This window comes from Gallus gallus, chromosome 15, assembly GCF_016699485.2.
Source record: "Gallus gallus isolate bGalGal1 chromosome 15, bGalGal1.mat.broiler.GRCg7b, whole genome shotgun sequence".
NCBI classification, from domain to species: Eukaryota; Metazoa; Chordata; class Aves; order Galliformes; family Phasianidae; genus Gallus; species Gallus gallus.
In genome coordinates, this window is record NC_052546.1 from 3,893,990 (window position 1) to 3,916,800 (window position 22,811).

General features: G+C 40.0%; 1 protein-coding gene across 4 annotated transcripts in view; it reads right to left on the reverse strand.

The window, feature by feature from the left end:
* TMEM132C (transmembrane protein 132C) overlaps window positions 1-22,811 on the reverse strand; it is a 180,353-nt gene that overhangs the window by 69,506 nt on the left and 88,036 nt on the right. For 3 of the 4 annotated variants that reach the window (XM_025155712.3, XM_040648345.1, XM_040648344.1), the window contains one exon: window positions 13,406-13,552. In XM_025155712.3, coding sequence (XP_025011480.2) covers window positions 13,406-13,552 — 147 coding nt within the window. Of the gene's footprint in view, window positions 1-13,405; window positions 13,553-21,251; window positions 21,276-22,811 lie in introns of those variants that run through there. The other variant, XM_046901241.1, reaches the window with a different exon arrangement.

Consider the following 22,811-nt stretch of genomic DNA (forward strand, 5'->3'; position numbering starts at 1 on the left):
AGAGGGAGAAGTTATAAAGGTAATTTCTACCCACACCAGTAAGTCTAACATAAAGTAAAAAGAAAAATGAATGTGGAAACTGTTCTACAGGAGAGACTAGAGGGAAGTCAGTCCTACAAAAATTTTAACATTAACTTTACAATTTTTTGGATGCTCTGGAAAAGACTGCAGATTTAGTACTTGCAAAACTAAGTTTTCCAGTATCATTGCAACTTATTTCAATTTAAATGGGAATGGAATTGGGTTTGAATATATAAATATCCACTATACAATTGTCAAAATGTTGTCACTAACTGACAGCAACATGGAAATGCTCTGAGTCTGTTTTTCATGGCCTAACAGATAGTGATGCACAAAAGGGAGCCAACACCATAAATAGTGTACAGTAAACCATACAGTTATACATTCAAAGCATATACTTCTCTCCAAAAACTTAGCTTCCTACTTACTCTTTACTTAGACAATGCTATTTTTGACACAAAGGACTTTACCGTATCAGCTCCAGGGAGAAGGGTGACTTCCTTTACAAAAATAACAGCCATTATAGCTCTGTATTCTCTTCCAACAGTAGTAATTTTAATACCTTCTTTTAAAATTTAAATTACATCCAGTTAGTGAAGTGAGAACGACTTCTGGCATATTTTCCCTGCATCTAATAATCACTTCCATTCACTTAAACTCTTTTTCCCTATAGAGGATTATTATCATTAAGCTACTCAGAGAGTGACAATAATTGAAAGATTTTGGCTATTGGAGTCAGAAGCATCAAGATCTGAGAAAGTAATACAGAGACAAGGAAGACAGAAGTTGAAATGCTCACGTAATCTGCACCTGATTTCAATTAGAGATAGAAAACTTGTAGAGCCTCAGGAGAGATTTGGTCTGGATGGGCATCTCCTCGTTTCTATCCTGCTCACACACAGCGCTTCTGCTCCCCACACTCCTGCCAAGCCTGCCCACTCGGTGACCCGGCTAATTACCCCTCTGACTCCTTCTCTTCTTCAAATCCACACTGCTGAGATCAGGTACACAAGGTCAGGTGACTTAGTGCACAGGTCAGTGCTGATCTGTAGAGCATCTGAGGCTTCTGAACTCTGGAGAAGCCTTGAGATATGAAGAGCCCATCTTTTCCCTGCTAAAGATGAAAAAGGAATGACAAAATTAAAGAGTTGACGTAATTTACTGAGTCTGTCTTCAGGAACATCTGGAATAATTCTAATAAACAGACTAAAGGAAGAATTAGATCTCAAAAACTATATTACTACCTAATTATAAGTATGAATGTTTAAATAGCAGTATTTCTAAATCTTGCAGGGTACATAATGTCAGATCTTCACATAACAAATCGGACTAGAAAAGAATCTTCAAAAACCTCTCTAAAATCTTCATTGGAACAGAAGATCTTTCTGTATATTTTTGACTTTACTCAGGAAATACCAAATCATCAGATTCAATTGTAAAATAGCATACAGAAATTTAAAATCTAGATACCTATGTGTGAAGATTTATCATATGACAAAATATTAAATATATAGTAAAGTAAGGAATAGAGGAAATTAAATATAAGAAAATGCAAGAAAAAAATGAAAGATGAAAAAGAAAAAAAATATTCCTAAATAAGGAAAACTTCTTATGCAGAGCTGAGCTATTCAGTATTGATTAACATTACAAAGGGATGAAGTCTCCAGCAATCTGAGCTGTACTTCACCCACCACAGCCCACCAGCACACAGCTTCAGAGTAGTCAGGATTAATGGCCTTGCTTCCTGGCAAAATGAACTCATGCTTGTATATACATGAATAATTTCACAGAATGCAGCAACAGCTATAATAGTGCCTGACAAATATCCCAGTCAACTGTTTACTCCAAATAAAATAGCACCTTTTTTTTATCTTGAGAGAGTGTCAGTGAAACTAAATCTTGTCTCTGTCTGAGGTACATGGGGAATTCAGAACTGGAGGCAGAGAAAATACGACATCACTGAATTACAAATGATTTACTGCGCTTCAGTATTTAAAGCACTTATCCATCCAACCCGTGGGTCATGGCCAAGCTGCAGGATCTGGAAGCACTCCCATGCTCATGCGCCTGTGCTTTTCCAGGCTGCATCCTTGCTCATGTGACTCAAGTGCAAATGCACCTTTCCTCTGCTTTACGTGAAGCAAGTCAGGCCACAGGTCATAATGTGCTCCAGCTCCACCAGATACCTCATTGCTCATGAGACCCTGACAGGAGATGTATGTGCTTTCTTAAAAGGAGAACTATGTGGGTTCAGATGCTCTGAAGAAGAACAGGACAGGACAGTAACAAACTGAATCCCAAACCTCCACTTAGTAAGGAGGGTAAAACCAAAGTGTTAAGAAGTGGTAAAGGTACTTAGAAAAGCAAACAGAAGGAAGAGGGATGTTTGAGCCTTTGACTGAAGAGCTATAAGAGAAGGATGCTAAAACGACTTGAGAAAATCTGAAGAAAACAACGGAGAGTTGTTAAAAGGGAAGCATTTCTTTTTGCATCCTCTGTCCTCTAGGCAGTAATTAATTTCTGCTCAGCATTGTGCACACTTAGGAGTTGTGTTCTTAAATGGATTGAGATGTACAAGCTGTTCTGAAGCTGTTCATCCATAGCAGGACCTAAAGGTAATGGACAATCTTCTCCAGACTTCACTGAATGCTGAATAAGGCTCCAAATTCAAAACCTGCTTGCTTTTTTTTTTTTTTTTTTTAATAGTTAGATATTAGTTTGCATTTAAAGAGCATAACAACTTCTATTGCCAAATGCAGATGCATCATTTCAAAAACAGCTGTTGAGGTGTAGCACTTAAGCCAGTGAAATCAGCATTCCTCTGAGAATAGATAGTGGTGAAGAGAGTTTACACTTCTTAAACATTTATAAAGTCAGAGCCTATTTATTTATGCACAGTGTGGTTGGTCAGGTCTGTGAAAACCACTGTCCTTGAATGTCCTAGGTTCTACCCTACATGGAAGTCTGTCCTGTGTCTCTGGATATCTCCTTAGGTGTTTTTGTATGATTGCTTGGTTGGTTGTCTGCTTTGTTCGTGTGTGTGTATATATTTATTTATATATATTTCTATAATATATATAAATTCACAGTGTGATTCAGATCTGGAACAAATCTCTACTGATTTGCATCACTGAAGGATGTGGCAATTCTGTTTGATGACTGTATGTTTCATCTCACCTCAGCAATTCTATCAGCCCCAGGAACAGTGAAAAGAGCAGGAGAGGCTGCCTGCCTGTCATAATAATTTATACAGCTTTAATTAACAGAACATGGCAACAATCCCCTTCTTGAATGGTTCTAGGAGAAATGTTAGTAAAAGCTGAGTTACTAATGTGATCAAGTCCCCTGCAGTTACCATCACACTTCTAGGTTAACTTTTCTAAATAAGAATACTGTAAGGAACTGCTTGTATTTACTACTGCTTATCTTTAAATGCTGTTGATTTGAAATGAATGAGAGCTTACTGGTTCACCATGATCACAGCAGGTAAAACCAAACTGTGGAACTAAGCAAGTACAGATAGCCAAACAGATAAGCAGTAATGAATAAGATCAGTCTGTAAATGTCCCCTCCCAGTCAGTCTCATTCAATTTCTGTGCATTTCTCAAAACAAAAATTGAGAAATAGCATCTCCAAGTGGAAAGCATTGCCATCCTATCAGTTTTACACAGATAACAAAAATGCCATATGAAATGATAATCAAATACAATTAAAACCTCTAAATCTAGCTGAACAATTGCTAAACTAACCACAGAGTCTATTCCTTTGGGGATTGTCAATAGTACTTGCTGAGCTCTGATTTGGTTGAAATCTAATTGAGCAGAATATTTCTTGCAAATTATATACATCAGAAGTGTCCTTTGCTTTGTGTATTACAATGAACATTGCCACACAGAAGCTGTAGACTATTTAGGGTAAGAGCACAGATACAAACATTGAAATTCTTGTTAGCTGGCTAAATATGCCAGTCTCATTAACAGTAGTTGAAATCAGAATTAATTCAGTGGCTGAGGTCACTGAAATACTCTGGCAGAGCCATTATTGAATTTCTACTGGTGTGATTACAAAGAGTGCATGCTTAGTCCATTAATTTACAGCATGGAAACCAAAAATCAATGAGGTGCTACTTAAAACTGCTTTTGTAATAATTACGATCATGTATGAGGGTATACGTGTGGTAGGGGAGCGTGTAAGCTGTTGTTCACAGTCTTGAACAGGAAAGAGATTACCTAGTTGTCTGAGCTATATGTCGGAGACAGGGACAGACACAACAGTAAGAATTTAACCTGAACTTCGGGTGAAATTCAAATTGCAAAGGAAATGTTGCTGTTCGCTTCAGAGAAGCTAAGATTTCTTCCCTGCGAATTTAACTGGAACTGAAATTCCCAGCAAGCAATCTGGAATTCAACATTGATCTATCCAAAAAACAGTGGTACAACAAGCATCTCAGTTTTCTTTAATAAAATTGCTTCCCAGTGAAATTACTATCATGTTGGTAAAGTAATAATGGAAAAGTTCTTTGTGAATGACAGTAGAATACACTGATACACATCCTTTCAGTGAACTACACTGATTTGTTCCTGCTGAGCACATTCTGCACTTGGACCCTTCAAAGTAATAAGGAAGTACCATGGATTTTCCTAGGAAAAAGTACTGAATTTCCTTAAGAAAAAAGTGCATTCAAAGAAAATTGGCAATTCTGTATAATATTGTTAGTCCAATTTCATGTTTCATTCTCAATTTTGAAAGTGTTATAAAAGAATATGCTTGCTTATCTTAATTATCCAATATCATCTACTGAAAGTAACAGAACCCCAGGCGCCTTAGTCAGTCAGAATTCGATGGATCATAACTAAGCTTTTAAGAACTTACAGCCATTTCTTGCTTTCTAAAATAGCAGCCTACTTCTCCATTACTCAATTGCCAGGAAACACGCAGTATCTTCTAAAACACTTATGTCCCTTCAGACCCACCAACGTATGTAACCAAACCCAACTCAAAAAGGGTGACTTGTACATGCATTTGGCACAATAAGATAAATTCTATTCTGATTTACACTTGAGAGACTGTGGCTAAATAGACAGCTGTAGGAAGAGCACTGTTCTCATTGGAAGCCTCGCTTTGCTGTAACTTTTCTAAGATAACTGCAGGAGAGAAAGGTTTTCCAAGCACTGATGTAATGTTGCTGATGCACTACGTGTGGGAGCAGCATGAGGGGAAGTCTGTAACTGAACATTGGAGTCTGGCACCACAGCCTACTGCAAGATTTAAACTGACACTTCAGCAGAGGGCAGTAAGAAAGGCAGGCTGAGACTGCAACCAAACACACGTGGACCGATGTACTAATCACAGGTGTCAGATGAGGTCTTCAGACTGTTCCAGTTCAGGACAACATGCTGGTTTGGTATTCAAACTGATTCATGGAAGATGTGCAATGGCTGTAATAGCAGAGCCTAATATAAAATGCAGTTGAATTCAATTTGAATTTTCTTTCTATTTTGAAATTCTTTCTATTAGTTAGGCCTTGTGAGAGGTACAGTAATGAAAGACAGACGATGTGGCCTCTGAACTAAGAGGAGGTAGTGCAGCAGGAGTACTGCTTAACCACCCCTTGCAGTAGGTGCACAAGTAACATCACTTATTTAATTATGCTCTCTGGCAGCTGGGAGCAGAGATTAGTGATTGGAACCAAAGTGACAGCCAGGAGTGGTGCCTGGAGGGACAGCACCACACAGCACCACCAACACGCCGTAAAATCCTCCCAGTCAGCAGTTACCATCATCTGCTGGTTTCCTACCAACATCGCTTAACTCATAAGACTTGCAACTAAGTCCTCTATATGAAAATTCTGTCTGTCTCAGACAGCAGTCTGCATTATTACATAACAGCAAAGTAAGGAAGCAGAGATTTCGTCTGTGTTTTAAAAAGGTAATAGCTCATCAAATTGAAGAGTCTTTGTGTGTGTGGAGAAGGAAATTTCAATCAGCCTGTGCAGAAATAAGTAGCTCACCTGTCTAACACAGCATTCTTTGCCCCCAGAAATGGAAAGGTCTCAGGTAAACAGTGACACTTGACCCCTGCCAGCGGGTTAGCTGCTGCTGATCTGACAGAGGCACAAGGTGGGGAAAACATTCAAAATTATCCAATTCTCTTCTATGTGATTATAGTATATTTTCCAGAGGCCTTTATTCATCATTTTTAAGCATCTTGAAAATAAGATGCCCATCGACTTCTTGGAGGAAATGAACGCATGACTTGTGTGCTTAGGATCACTGCATAACAACCCTACAATAGAACTCAAATGAGCTCCGAGGAGTTTCGTGTTTACAAAACTCCTCAAGAAGGAATGGCATAGAGGGCACACATGTGTATGAAATATTTCAGTTTGCTCAGCTGAATACTAACACAGATCTTATTCACTGTATTCTAGAAAGGTTTGGCTTTTGGCGCATTTTCCTAAATTTTCTTCATTCTTTTTTGCCTGACTGATTTATTTCCTCTGCTGTGAAAGTTACAGAGGAAAGCAGAGTTGCTTGGCAGCGTGATGTGGGATTGCTGAACTCAGCTGTTTATGGCTTTCAGCAGATGTTTCTGCTTCAAAGAGAGTGTGAGAAAAAATACACATGCACAAATTCCTCCCCCCTCCCAGTTCTGCATCTTTTGTCTCTTATCTTCCTCTGTCTCCAGATCACAAGGACGGCTGTGTTACAATAGCTGCTAGAACATCCTAGCCATGGCAGCTCTCACAGACAAATAAGAGCTGACCTCGCCTAAAATTAAAGCTCATGATTTAAAGTGCACAGTGAAAAAATTAAGAGAAGTGTCAGTCCATGAACATGCTGCATCAGAAAGACTTCCACAGACAACCTAGCCATGAATTGCATCTCATTAAAATGAAAAGCAATGAGGATTGCTGTGTGCGAGGCAAGAATACAGCAGCGTCTTTAGAGGATGCAAGTGGGACAGGATGCCTTTCCTACTCTATTGCAGGTGCTGTGCAGAACACATGCTCAGACATAAGCCAAAGGCTGAAAAGTAGAAAGTATGTTTTCCAGTCAATCTCTGAGAAATGACTGTTTTGTCAGAAATCAAAAAATAATCTCACCCTGGATATCAAAAATTATAGTTATTATTGAATCTGCCTATCAGTTTGGAATGGATATAAAACTGTCCCATTGCTCCATGATTGCACACCATGTTCAATTTAATATGTGTGGGGCTCTGCTCCATTTACATAATAATGAAATAAAACAATACCTTCAACCTGACTGACAGAGAGGGAAAGAATTGGCAGCATATGAGACAGCTTTCTCAGCAAGGCTGGGTTATTGCATGAATGGGCTAAACGTCCAGAATTTGGTTTTGATAAGTATTGTGAAGAGCTTTTCCAAACTATCTGGATTTGCTGAGCAAACAAGCCTGATGCTTTCATTTGTGCAAGAAAAATGTGAAGAATGACCTTTCTCTTTGGGCTCCAGTCCTTCTGCTTCCCAACAGACCCAGCAACTCCAAAGCTGACAAAAATATAAGAATAAAAAATAAAATTATTGGAATTAGGCTGCAACATCTGTAGAGATCATGGATGGATCTAATTTCATGCATCTCATTGTCTCCTCTCTATTAACTAATTCCTAAAACGTAAATACATTTAAATGGTATGTAACAACAGGCTTTCAAACAACTCAATTATAGTGCCTTTTTCAAGCAGATCAGAGAGTATCATGACCTCTGATGAGAAAGAAAATACTTTCTGTTTAGTATCTTCCAAAGCACTTGCACAGATCCTGTTGTTTTTCTGGCTTGGTCTTTTCCTGTCATAAAGCAGGCATTTATGCTGATACAGGTTAAGCACAGATCTCTAGCAAAACTATTGACTGATAGCAGTGTTGTTATTTATTTTGACTATAGAAGGGCCAAGACACACCAGGTATGGAGCTGGGCCTTGCTTGGAGGTGCTAGCTGAACACTGAACAGACACCCCGTTGTCATGACAGTTACAATAGTTAACTCAGATGTAATCTTTCTGAACTTGCACTGCTGAACACGTTGAATCAAAAGGGTGCATCAGCTTCAGTAAGAGTGCTGGCTCCTGTGGGCTCCCAGGAAATTTACTTTCCCTTAATGCAGCTGAGGGCAGCCAATTAAGTCAAAACCACTCAGGATTCATATGGTTCAACAAGTTGCCCTGTTCCCCACAAGTACCTGCTCAAACAGCAAGGCATAAGAAACAAATATTCCCCCTGAAGACAGCTCATGCAGACACTGCAGCAGACAGACAGAGTGAGGCAACGGAAACGGACTGTCTGCCTCCTTCCTGCAGACAGCTCACTCTTGAAAGAGATCCGAAAGGCATTCTTCATCCTTCCTCCGTCCCCAGCTCAGTGCTTTGATAAACACTCCTGACTTTCAAAGCAGCAAAAGAGGAGCCGTATGAAGGGCTCCTTTGGGAAGCAACCTTCTAACCCCACTCTTCTGCGCCCTAGAAAAGACACTATTACGAGGCACAGCTGGCTGATCCTCTGCCATATGTGCAGATGTCCAGTGAATCTTTGGCACCTACAGCGTACGCTGGAGACATCTGTGCCCTAATTTGACCTGAAGCAGGCATCCTAACATAAAGAGAAATCTTAAAATGCAAAGATAGCAGGCAAAGATAAATCACTGGATAAATCAGATGAGAAAGCGTGGAAGGAAAGGACCTTTAAAGCAGTAGGTAAAGGTTTAGTTTTATTATTCCTGAAATTGTTATTGAAAGCTGTATGTGTGAATTCCTGTGTGCCACTTTAAGCAGACAGATGCACATCACATCGTGACTGGCAATGGAAGCTCTAAGGGTTGAACTGGTAACCTGCCAGCAGCCTAAGAGACTGCATCAAAATATGCAAAATGCTTAAAATGCAATACTCAGAAGGCCGTAATGCTTCTTCACGTGTGACTTTCATATAAATGAATGGAAATTGATTCTCTCTTGGGCTTCAATAGTAAAAGATATCCACTGCTGATGTCTTCCTTATAAAGCATCTCTCTGGTTTGTACAAAACAGCTTCCCAAGCATCTACCGCTACACTAACAGCACCATGAGCCATGTCAACTCAGAAGGCAACACCTGCCTCAGTTAACAGTCAGAAGGACAAACAACTGCAATAGAAAATCCTGATTCACGAGCACCAAATCTTTGAGTTCTTGGGAAAATTGGTGTCTCTGCTCAGACTGCAGGGCTTTGTGATCAGCACAGGCACTGCTGCCTGTCTGCTGAGCTTTGCAAACCACAACGACCCCAAACTGTACCAGGGGAAGGTGACCCAGATTCCAAATAATTAATAACTTCCACCTCATTTGAAATGTCAGGATGGTCTTCTGTGTATCCACACACTGGGCCCAGGCTGTTTGTCTTCAGGTATGGCCAGCCACACACACTGCATGGCTAGCAGTTTTCCAGGTTTCAGGCGTGCTGTACACATATGCTTTACTTTTATTTTTTCCATCACTTTGCTGAAATCCCCACATGGTGCTTCCAGCCAGAGGAAGGGCCTGCACACAACTGTAAAGGCTTTGTTGCCTTCCTCCATGCCCTGACGATATGAAACATGGACTGGTAACATCATTAGCTTTTTCCATGCGATACTCAGCCAGCGTTTAAAAAAAAAAGAAGAAAAGTGTGTGTGCTTGTGGCAAGGGAAGTAAGTGATTGTGACACAGTCTGAAACATAAACATAACATCTGGAAGCACTCTTCCTGAGTCTGCGTCTTTATCAGACAGATGGCTGGAGAGCTGTAAGCCCACGGGCCTCTCAAAAGGTTCAAGGCCAAGAGGATAAAGTGCTACATCACAGCAGTTTTCCATTATGTCAGTTTTTCTAAACGTCTCTCCATTCTCCCACACTCTGTTTCTCTACCCAGTTAGGGAGACAGGCACTGCTGCACTAGCAGAAATCAGAAGCACTGGGTGACTCCACTCCTGTGCAAACAAAGCAACAGAGTACAACATCCACAGGCAAAGACATCAGCCCAAGAACAGACAACCAGCTTGTACCAGTTTGGTACTAGGTTTGAAAGAGTAGGAAGAAGAGTCAGGCCTAGATCAGACCCTGTTGCTGCCTCTTAGGGCTTGACAGTACAGGCATAGGATACTTTGGTTTTGGCAGAGAAGCCAGCTTAAGAAATTCCCCTAGCCCTTCATGATCCTACCCCTTAATCTATTGTTTTCATCCACACGCCTGACAGCACACCAGCGGCTGGTTAAAAACAACCTTTGGTCTGTCTCAGAACAGCTCTTATATGCTGTGATAGCAACCCAGAATGAGCTACACAGCAACTGTGAGACCTTTCACTGAAGCTGTTCTCAGCATAGATGTGGTACATCATAAACCAATCACACTTGCCTTAGACTGGAATCAAACGGATGCAAGGCTAAGACACGCAACTGGTAGTAATAGCAAACAGAAATTCCTCTTTATCAATCCTGAGGACACATTTTAAACCCACCAGCTGTCCTCCAGACACAAGAAACAACAAGGGAAAACAAATGACCAAGCAGTAGTCTATGTCTTGTTTTCACTAATCAACATGCTGTTGCTGTCTTCATCAACAGTTACTTGAATCTCAGCACAAATGGCATTATGAGGCAAACAAACATTGCTGATTTCAGGCTGTTTTCAGTTACTTGCTGTAGTGGTAAAGTCTTTCTGAATAAATCAAAGTGAAGCTATGGCTCGTGGCTCAGTGGCACAAATTTAAAGAGAACAAATATTTGGTAAAAAAAACTAAAAAATCACGCCCTACATATCCTCAAAATCTAGTCATAAGCACTCATTGATATGATTTACCTTAAAGATGTACCTTGTTTTTTATTACTTACATTACATGATAGCTGTTAGCTGCTGAGTGGTGCTGCATCCGGATACAAACTGCTTGCTTCACAATGCTTACACCATACTTATATCCATACACTAAAAAGACTGGAGAGATGCAAGGAAAGGAAAGCAACATGGCAAGAAAAATAAGTAGCTTTATTGAGTCTGGGTGTGTGTTTCCATGGATTTGAAGGGGAAAGAGTGCAATGGCTCACCACAGTGTGCTAGGGAGAATCCCCAGTAAAACATAGCATGAAGAGAAATGCCAGAAATTCCAGAGTATGTGCTTAACTACATCACACTCCTCATGATGATCAGAATGAATCCTGGGATACAGATTTACCTAGTTTCCACAAGTTTGTAGAAGGCAGCACACCAAGGCACTAAGAATTTGCTGTGTATTTAAGAAATATTCTGACTGACTTCTCAGACAGCATGGCATATGTAAAAATGTAAGGGGAGAGCTAAATTACACCTGTTGGTTGCAACTACAGAAGACCCTTCATTCTTCTTTTCTGCTAGCTCAATTCTCTGAGCTAGGATAGAAACAACTGGTTCCTCTGCCAAGGAAAAGAACAAGCTGTTATCCTCATGACAAACTGTGTGAATGTTCATGAGGCATTCAAGAAGTGTAAATGTTTATTTACTTGCTTTTCAGAAACTCTTTGGCAAAGGCTGTGGAAAATACCTCTCTCTGCTAAAATTAACCAGTATCTATGAATTTGCTGTGGGAAAAGATTACTCTGTGTTGATACTGGAGCTCCAGCACGGTACCTCACACCTACGCTGACCTTGCTACAGAATTGCACATTGCCCAAATGAACTATACTACTAAACTACCCTGAAAAAGCTGGTGGCAGCACAGGAAGAGCCCAGCTGGGGCTTGCAATTCTCAACCAAATTTAATCAGCTAACTCAAATATTTGTGCTCTGCACAGTATGCTCCAAGTGATACTGTAACTGCAATGCTCACAACATCCTATGCTATACCAGTAGGATCCCAGTACACACACCTAGGTTTCTCCATCCAGCTCTTCCTCATACACTGACATTTCATTCAGACCTAGGCTTGTCATGCTTTTAGAAGACAGGGACTATTTACATACACAAATATAGAGAGGCATTCATTAAAACATTGACTTTTATTTGCATAATGAGCACTAAAAATATTTTTATAGGTTAATTAGATTTCATGCAAATTATATTAAGAAGATTTAATTTGGGATTTGATAACCCGACTATTATAGTTCTGCAGTTGTAAACTCACACAGAATTACATGCTGTTCTAAAACCACCTTTTCCCTTTCAAAACATTTTTTTTTCTTATTTCTGGCAGAATCAGGTGATTTATTTTTACTTTTCATTTTCCTTCTCCTCCAAATTCTCCACTGGATATCTCACTAACTGCATTGATACCAAGAGTAAAGCACACTGAATCAGTGAGCTTCTTATGACAATAGAAATTTCCACACTTTATGGAAATCCAGTGCTTCCCATGCACTCTGACTGGGCACAGAATATAAATGTTCAAAACTGCTCAGTTTTCTGTGCCTGAAGATGTTACAAACCCACTGCATGGGAAAGCAATGACTAACCTAACATCCAGTGAAGATTTTATGCCACTATTCAATGAACCCAGGTTTGAGGCCATTAATAAGTGCAGAGCTGAGGAAACATTGTTCAGATGTGTACCAGAAAAATGCTCTGCATGGACTAATGTACAGCAGTTTTGTAAGAATTCATTAAAATGATACCCAGCAAGAGCTAAATGATTTTCACTTAAACCAGCAGTAAGTGGTTTCACATGACACTATGTGTCATGAAAGAGTCAGACTGACTGAAAAAGCACCACTTTTATGTCCATGGAACAGCCAGACCATGTCTCAGCACAAACCCATCACAAAGGAAAGCAAACACTGACAGTCCAGTTCATACCAGTGCTCACTGGAGTGCATGGCTCTTTCTGTGACAGAGTTACCATACAAAATGCATAGTACCAGTACCAGAGTTACCAGTGCATGGCCTACTGGTTCTAGAAGAAGTACTGCTTTGCAAAAGGGGATTTGCTGTATTACATACAAAACACTATATACTAAATCTTTAAATTATCTTTGCCTTATCTTTGCCTAAATTACCAATGCCTGAAAGTTACTGTGGCAAGAATTGTTTGCTTAACAAACCAACCACAGAGGCTGTGATATGCTCAGAGAAAAAAGCCCAAACATTGTGTTCAGTAAAAAACCTTTTAAATTAAGGAATTTATATTCATGTCAAAATGATTCCATCTCCCAAGCCCAAGGCTTAACCTATTTTTTTTTTTTAATTTAAACTGATTAATTTTATTACCAGGAAATTGAGATGTCCTGTTATATATCAGCAGATGGTACCATAGTTAACATAAGTGTCTCCAGATTTCAAGGCTATAGTTTTAATAGCTATGAATAGTAGCTATGATCCCTATGTCTTCCAACCAGTGAGTGGTATTACGGATATAAATGAGCTTAAAGGGCCAAGAATGTGGGGTTTCATACCTGTTCCTTGAACTTGGTGCCATCCTCTGACAAATAACTGTTGTGGTCGAATGCTTTCCACCATTCCCCACCTCTTGTTTCACGTCCCATTGCTGGGGGTCACTTGTCTTTGCATTGAGAATATTTACACCTTTCTTCACCTTTGCCCTGTTCAAAACAGAAATTGTAAAAAAGCTTATAAGGCAGACCTTCAGGACTGTGATTTTCCTAATGTAGCAGAGGCACAGAAATCTCAATATATCAACAGTAAGCTAAAAATTAAACACATTTCTAATCCATCAGTAAATTAAGAAAGTGATGTCATGAATGCAGATCTAAGGCAAGCTATTGCTTTTTTTGAACAGAACCAACTAACTGTTCCCTTTTTGATGTTCTGCCAACAGTAGGCTGGAGATATGACAAAAACTTAACTTGCAGGAAAACCTGCCCTTGAGGTTCATTTCTCCATTCCAGTAACAATTTCTTTCAAAGATAAATTTGTCCCAGCATAGCGGTACTGGTAAGACTCAGTTCATCTGTATCAGGACAAGTTTGTAGTTCATCGTTGCGCAGATGAATATTTCTCTAGAGATTTTTTGAACAACCCATTGATATTTTGTATGGCATTCTTGTAGATACCAGTGGATGGATTGTTGCTCTTCTGCCTGACAATTCCATCTCTGTGACAGATTTCCAAAGAAATTTCTGTTTCTGTTTGAAATCTCCATCCTGGAGAGAATATTGGTTAATACAAGACTTTTTAATTTAGTGATATTCTCCTAGGATAGGAATTTCTGCCACTGTTAGTTGTTACGTCCTCTGAAAAATTAACTGTATTTAAGCAGTGATGCTAGTGTCATCTGCAAGAACTGCACAGAGGGTTAATTAAAGAACATTTGCTTAACTAAGGAACATTTGTATGAAGTCCCAGTAAAGATGCTATTTGGGTGCAGAACACTTAACTGCTGACCTTCAGTTCTATTACAAAGCATCAACAATAAGCAATATAGATACTTATGCAGACTTTCCTTTAAGAGACAGAAGGACAAAATTCCACGAGACCAGAGGACTGATGTAAGACAATGTGAATGGGTTTCTTTAGATACTAAACACTTTAAAAACATAGCCATGAATAATTTGAGACAGAGTACTCGTCTTCCTGCAGGTTTTGTTTTAACATTGAGACAAAACATAATTTAAGGCATCGAAAAAGAAAACATTGTTTTTCCTCAGTATAAAAGCAGAGTGCTTAATTCTCTCATTTGCAACGTGGAACAGGATGGACCATCACAAATTACAGTCTTGTTGTAGCAAAACTAGTGCAAACTTGATGCATCTCTAGTGCCTTCTATTGAATTACTCAGAAATAAAGACAGAAAAAGTAAGGAGATAATCAATTCTGTTACTGAAGGTTCATTAAAGCATTAAGCCCCATTAAGCTTTTCAGCATGCAGTTCAAATAAATGAACAATATACAAATAAACGTCATGAATAAGAAAACATCACCACCAGTCTTAACATCTGTGCAAATTCATCCAAATGCTTTGGAAAGTATGTGTTTCAGAAGACATGTGGACATATTTTAGGATACTACTGTAGTCTAGCAAATGAAGAGGAGTAAAAACTGATCATTTAAAGACTTTGTTCAGCTGCTCGAGATGGGCTTTGAAATGGTATAATGTCAGTCAAAATGAAGTTCTTCATGTTTGGATTTTCAACAGAATTACAACTTCCTCAGCAGCTGTAAATTGCTCTTTCCATCACGTAGCTTGACATAGTCAATACCTGGGCTCCTATTAATTAGGATGGTCAAGGTTAGCAGTAAAATACACTGCCAGAGGACAAAAGACCACAGCTACAACGCCATTTTGTTAATTAACTACAATATGGGGCATTAAGTTGAGTGGTTTTCACATATGCCATTATATAAAGCCCATTAAAAAAAAAAAAATTCCATACCAGAGTAAAGTAGGTTATGTTTAGTGAGAAAAATCAATGTTGTGATTGCACTTAGCACTGGAATTAGGGTATGAACACCCAGAAGATTGAACTTCCTAAATAAATATGCAGAAGCACAATTTGCAACTCTCCCTCTAAAAAGGACATTAAGTTTTATATAACAAGGTCAATGGATGAATCAGAATTAAGTCAGACAGTACTGAGCCCCATGCATTTTTAAATGCAATCTGTACCCATATGCTACAAATGTTTTCACTTAATTTTTTATTTACTTAAGGTTTGAGTGCTAGCAAGGAAAAGTCTATTTAATTCCTTAACAAAAATCCATTGACCTTGCTGTATGCTTGTGATTAAATATTAATTTTTTTAAATCAATAGTGCCAACTTTGTATATAAAAATGTGTAAGTTATAGTACCTCAATAAACCCTGAGACTGACGACCTGAAGGCCAAATTGTTTGACAGTCTCCTGTATTTACCCACCTAATCTATGCAGTATATATACTCCAGCTCTGTTTACTTAAGTGAAGCAATGGAGGTGACAAACAGCTGAAGTACTCCAGGTTCCTTTATTGCAGGGCTCCCCACCTGGAAAATCTCCCCTTTGCCACGTGTGCTTATATCCCCAGAGAGGCATTTGCACAGCCAGAAGCTGTCGCTGGGACTTCCATTCAAGTAGAGTCAGAATCTCCCACTCCAACTTTATTCTTGATAAGTACTCTATTTTCTGTGGGTGTCACTAAGTTCTTCTGTACTCCCCAAGCAGTAGTACTAACACAAGGTCCAAAGCCTGCTGACCAGTAACCAAAGTCCCCTTATCCTTCCTCTGGATCCAAACCCAGATCCTGTTAAGCAAGCCACCTACACATACACAAAACTTTAAGGGCAGCAGCTCATTTATTTGGATTTGATGAGAAGTTAAGCACAGTTTTTGATCTCCTGACGAAAGCAGACCTTGCAATAGAAAGATAAAAGACAGACCGTCATTAAGAACGGAACAGAACACCAGAGGTCAGCTTCAATCCCACACTGTAGAGGATTCCATCTGAATGGGATTTTGAAGCTTTACGAACACATGGAAACCAGAGTGGTAAAAGACTTTCTTGCTTCAACTTCTAAGGTTTTTAATTCACAGCACAGGAAATCTCTTCCTCAACTTTGTCTCAAAATGACTGGGTAACTTAAATTTCTCTCTTTAATTCTCTCAAGGGGAAAATGGTAACATTCCACTGGCATGCAGAACAAGCTGTATCTTAAAGCCATCACGAGAAAAGTCTCCAGCAGCTCATCTAGATAGCATTACATAATTTTCATCAAGACCAAATAAAAATGTTTACTTATACAATCTCACAACAAACACATTTGTGTAAATTTGCGATTTCCAAGCAAATATTTAGTTACCAATTCAAAGCTGCATACAAAAACTTTCATTTAGCACCTTACCTTCCTAAAGTGTCAAACCTAAAAGTGATGCTTCTAATTAATGCATGTTGATCAGCTGCAGATGAAAATCTTACCGTTCCATTCCACTGTCCTCAAATTACAAGATATCTCAGCATTCTTTAGACATAATAGTATAGAATTGATGAAGACAGTAACAGAAAAGCAATTGAATCAGCAACAGCCAGAGCTGAAGATGTGACTTACAATTGCAAGAGCTCAAATTACAGTTCCCTATTTAAATTTAAATTTTAATCTTGCATAAGTGCTTGTGGCCATGGAAGGGTTCTACCACCTGCAGCTAGTGCTATAGACAGGGCAGACTGCTGAGCATGGCACACATTTTATCATGTGCTGTATGATTTTGCTGATGTTTGCTAATTATGGTGAGCACCTTGGTCTTGGTGGATAAAAAACTGAATATAATCCAGCAGCGTGCTCAGAAGGCCAATGGTATCCTGGGCTCCATCAGAAGAAGGGTGGCCAGCAGGGAACAGGGAGGTGATTGTCCATCTCTACTATGCCCTTGTGAGGCCCCATCTGGAGTACTGCATCCAGGTCTGGGGCCCTCAGTACAGAAAAGATGTGGAGTTGTTAGAGAGAGTCCAGAAGAGGACCACGAAATAATCAGAGAGCTGGAGCACCTCTCCTGTTAAAACAGGCCGAGGGAGCTGCACTTGTTCAGCCTGGAGAAGGCTGTGCAGAGACCTCATTGCAGATTTCCAGTATTTAAAGGGGGATTATAAACAGGAGGGGAATCAACTTTTTAGAAGGGTAGACAGTGGTAGGACAAAGGGGAATCATTTTAAGCTCAAGAAGGAAGGTTTAGTTTGGATGTCAGGGGGAAGTTCTTTACAGAGAGAGTGGTGAGGCACTGGAACAGGCTGCCCAGAGAGGCTGTGAATGCTCTGTCCCTGGAGGTGTTCAAGACCAGGTTGGATGGGGCCCTGGACAACCTGGGCTAGTACCAGATCTGGAGGTTGATGGCCCTGACTGCAGCAGGCAGGGTGGAACCTGATGATCCTCGGGTTCCCTTCCAACCCAAGCCATTCTATGCTTCTATGATCACCTCTGTTATTGCAAAGGAAGTCATCCTTAAAGCACAGACCTGAGTGAGGTTATGCTGTCTGGGTGTGCTGTGATACAGATAAGAGATCTACCAGCAAAGCAGAGTTGTTGCTTCATGTTTCTGCACTTCCCTGGCACAGCCATTGCTGCTTATCTGATCTCACAGCGAGCCAAGCAGGAAGCTAATCTTCTGGAGATTGATGCTAGCACCTTAGTCAGGCAAAGGGGGAGCAGGCTTGTGCCCTCAGCAGCAGCAGCTGGCTCCTACACTGGGTTAGCAGTTGGCAAACTGCACTCTAGGAGAAAGTTTACACAGCAGCTTGAGCAGACAAAGGTTGCCCTAGAGAATAAAAAGCTAAATCTACACTAAATTCCTAAGATCAGTAAGATCCATAGTATCTGGAATAGTTTTCCAGACACTAAACCTTCTGGTCCTGTTAGACTGTTTCTTTTCAGAGGGTTATGCTTAGCTCTGCATCTCCTCATAAATGCCATGCTATTCTCAGCATGCTGTACTTTGATCTGAGCGCAGCCTGGTTTTAGATCAGTGACCACTACATTGCACAGACAGTGTCTTCAGCTCACATCTGTTGTCCAAGCTGCTGTGCCAGAAGACTTTTCTTTAGGAAACATTCACAATGTAAATATTGAAGACAGATGCAGGTTTGGGTCTTAAGTGGGGGCGGGGGGGATCAGGACATCTGTGAGGCAGTACTGGGGTTATGAGAGCTAAGCATGGGCATGGTGTGGTGCAGCATGCTGGACAAGAAGGAGGAAGGATGCTGGTGCTAAATCCTCTGCATTTCCACACGTAAATCCCCATCTATTTATATTTTTCAAATTGGTGCTTCAACTTAACAAATACTGACCCCTTTTGGTCAGCCTGCTCGGGAGCCTTAACGTTTCTTGCAGTTCTGCCCTTAGCTGCCCAGGCAGGGAGAAGCCCTTGAGACTGGAGGTTGCAGTATCAGAAATGTTTTACCCTATCTCCTGAAATGCAAGAAGCCTCTCCTGCTGGCTAGTTCCTGGGCTGTGCTCTGCAGTAAGTCCCTAACCTTCCTGGGTTTTGCCAAGAAAAATATCAGCTTCTTCCTGCCATGATTTAAGTTCACTCCTTTCCTTCTTTGTTCCCAGTGTAAATCAGGAGATTAAAGCCAGCTGCAGGAACCCATAAAACCAGGCAGGAGACTAACCACAGCAATTAAGCAAGATTTGTTTTATTAAATAAGTCTTTTTCCTTTCATCTTTCTATGTGAAATGATTTGCTACATCTCATCACAGCTCTGAATGAACTGGACAGACATGTGTCTTGCAAAATAATATTCATTAAAAGCCTTGTTACTGGATCTAGCTGAGAAGCCACAAGCAGAACAGAGGACTATGACCTAGTTAGGCTGTGTCGACCTTTCAAATATGCTCCTTTAATTTGCAAAGTACATGGGCAGAGTAAGTGTGATTAAGTGGTTACAGCCCTGCTTAGGGAATAAGGGGGATCAGATGTCAGTTCCAGGCTTCCTGCATGACTCTGCACCAGCCTCAGGAGCCCTAATTGCCTCCATCCTACCCTAGCAAGAGAATTTCCACCTGTGCTTCATGTGGCCACCTCTTTGCTTTAGAAGTTTTCATTTACAAGCCAAATACACAGGTAATCAGCAAAACAGAGCTTCATCTCAACTGGGGAATTTAGGTACTACATTTAGTAGGTAATACGTTGCTGCTAATAGTAGTATTTCAGGCTTAGTTCCCACTAAATAGGCTAGTCTGAAGGGCCATCCATTCAACAATTTAGGTTGCTTTGATTGTTAGATTTACAGTATGGGGTAATTATTAGTATAATGGAAAATCTTGCTCCTTGGAGTATTTATTTTTCTTCAGGCATTTTTTCTTTCCCAAGTATCCAGATAAAGCCCTCAGGAAATAATCTATGAAAAAAAGGATAAATGCATTTTAAATTGTCAAAACTTAAGGTATTTAGTCCTCAATTCAGGTCCCTTCCCATTTTCTTTTCACTTTCTAGAATGTTGGTCTATTTGAGAAAACTTTGGAAAAAAAATGCCATGTCAAAACAAAAAATTTGAAATATTTCACTATGAAAATGCAGCAATCAAATCCGTAAGAACCTCTAAACCAGAATGCCTAAGCTTCTTGAATATAGCTTTAATTCTGTGAGCAGCTGAGGCAGATTTCAGTATTTGTGAAACTTCCTCTGTCAGCTGAATTGCACTAAATTCAGCTCCCCCCAAAACTGCATATTTTGGTACTTCACTGTCCATCAAAATTATATAAATTCCTTCCACTGCCAGTGAGGAATCCTGGGATTTGAAATTGCTCAGAGGCTGTTCTTTTATAGTGTTTCTTACATAACTGAAATTCCCTGAGACATGAGGAAAATCAGCTATCTTTTATTTCAATGGAAATAGGTGCTTCAAATCCCTTAGGAAGCTTTGAAGAGCTCAGCTGCAAGGCATGATGTGGATGCTGTCAGCTGTACTTTTTTTTTCCTCAAAAAAAAAAAAAAAAAAAAACAAATTAAAAGTGCTTTGGGATATTCAAGTAACAGAGTTTTTGATTCCGGTTGATTTCTGTGGTTAACTCTTCATTACCATCCCTAGTCCTCTTGAAGTCTCACGTACTCCATTGTTTATTTAAAAAGATAAGGAGAAAGAAATATTATCTGTGAAGTTTGGATACTACTAGTGAAGTGTAAGAGCTAGACATTTAATGTTCTAATGCATCTTGAGGCTACGCTGCTTTCTTCAGCTCTGAATATTGGTGGACAAGCTAAAGAAAAAACAGGAGGAAAATACATATAAATAAAAGCAAGAGAGAACTACACAGCACAGAGAATCTGGATTTGTCTTCCAAGATGAGAGGAAGCACAGCCTGAATTTACAGCCTGGTTACACTGCCTTTCAGCAAAGATAAATGCTGTAGACTTCTAATGCTCACAGAAGCTACAATGGGGCTGCTACTGCATCTAACCTGAGCACCTGAGCTCATCCTGCTTCATAGAAACAGCCACATCTCAACTTAGGAATCTCTGATTTGTTTTCAAATCCACCAACTGAGTATTTAAACTCAAGGCAACTCACAGGAGCTCTAAGCAAAGGGGACTTCTTGGCTACAAGAAGCTGCACTTGTCCCCTGCCTTGGATAACTTACAATTCTTATATTTTTTCACTGTGACATTGGCATCCCAAAATATAAAAATCCTTTTTCATTAGGAAGGATGAAGATCCTGTTGTGATATTAAGCACTATTCAGGGATGGAGCAGAAAGATCTTCCTCTCCCGAGAGTTTACTATATAACTATTATTCAGCAGAAGAGAAGGTACAAATCTCTACAGAAATAAAGACTGCTCTTTCAACCTCCTTTACATTACACTTCATCTGTTACTCACAGAATTAGCAGCAAATCCAGGCTGACGAGGAATGCGATTGGAGCTCTTCCTGAGACAGCCTCAGTCTTGCAGCAGTGTTACAATAACTGCTGTACTCCCTGTGCAAAGCTTTTCAGACACTTAACCTTAACTGAAGAGGGGACAGTCTGAGTGTGTAGTTTTCTTGTGACTCACTCACCCTTTACATTTCTTTGAGGAGTGAATGAGTGCAGAGGCTCTTTTATGGATACAAGTCAAAGATCCATTTCATGGCCCCCATGAGGAACTGAAGGAAGTTATGCATGACCACATTCACATAAGACTCCTGAAAAGTTCATTAAAGCTGAACACTCATTTATAATGAGTTATTACTCCTTATATAAGCAAACTCTGGAAACTATGCTTCCCCATTCTGCTGAACAGTGAGTTGGACTAAGCAGCTCTCACACCAAGACATGCTTGCAGAGAGAGACAGAGATGGGTGTTAAGTAAACAAAAAGCTACCATGGTGAATTCAGAGTGCAAATTCAGCTGCATGTGCTTAATGCAAGCTCACTGCCCTCGCAGATCTAGTTCAAGAAACTAGAACTACTTTTTGGATAAATAAATGCATTGAGATTTTATTTGCTACTCCATGCAGTTTTCCTTATTACAAAAAGATTTCTAAGCTGCATATTCTCCCATCTGGGAGAGCAATAGCAGGGCTGAGGAAAATACTTATGTTTGCAGTAGTTATTAGGATTATTACTCAGACCCCCAGTGACTTTTGGAAGTAATCTCCCTCTGCAGTCCCTTTGTGTTTCTAATCCCATCTGCAGTCCCCCTTTAGCAGCTGTTATGGATGCAGTTTTGCCATCAGCCATGCAGCCATAAAGGCTGTGTTTCCTTTTCTTGTAGAGAAATATAACATTTCTGAGATCAACTGCCAGAAAGAGGAAGGGGGAGGCATCCTTAAAACACCGAGAGGAGTTATTCAACCAAAAACTTGTTTTGAATGTTATGTCCTATACTATGTAATTTTTCAAGTGCTTAAAAAAAAAAGGCTGGTTGGGAGGTGGTTCACCCCCAGGATGCAGCACTGTTTTGTACTCAAATCAGTCTAGCTTAAGTTGACTCAAGTATGGAACATTTCAACATTGTCCTGGAGAAGATAACTCCCCTGATGTCCTGCACAGAAGGATTTTGCTGACTCTGCAGCTGCTATCATAACTTGTGCTTCCATCCATTTAGTCCTGCCTCCTCCCCATCTCTTTGAAGTACTGACCAGCACCAACCAGCCAGAAACAGCCTTTTGGCACAGATGAATGCCAAAACTACAATCAACAAAGGGGAAAGATTGCTAAAAGAGATAAGTGTAGATTAAAATGAAAGTTATGGCAACAGGTTTCCTTCTTATTCCTTGTACTTTATTTGCTTTGCTCATCGTAGTCCTCATACTTACAAAGAGTCACTGTAAGGCATGTTAGCACTGCTGCTATTCTTGCACACCTTGTTTCTAATCTGTATGCTAAGTGTGCGATAGTAATGCTACAAACATGGTCTAGGGGGATACAGCAGACAGAACTGCTAGCTTTTATGTCT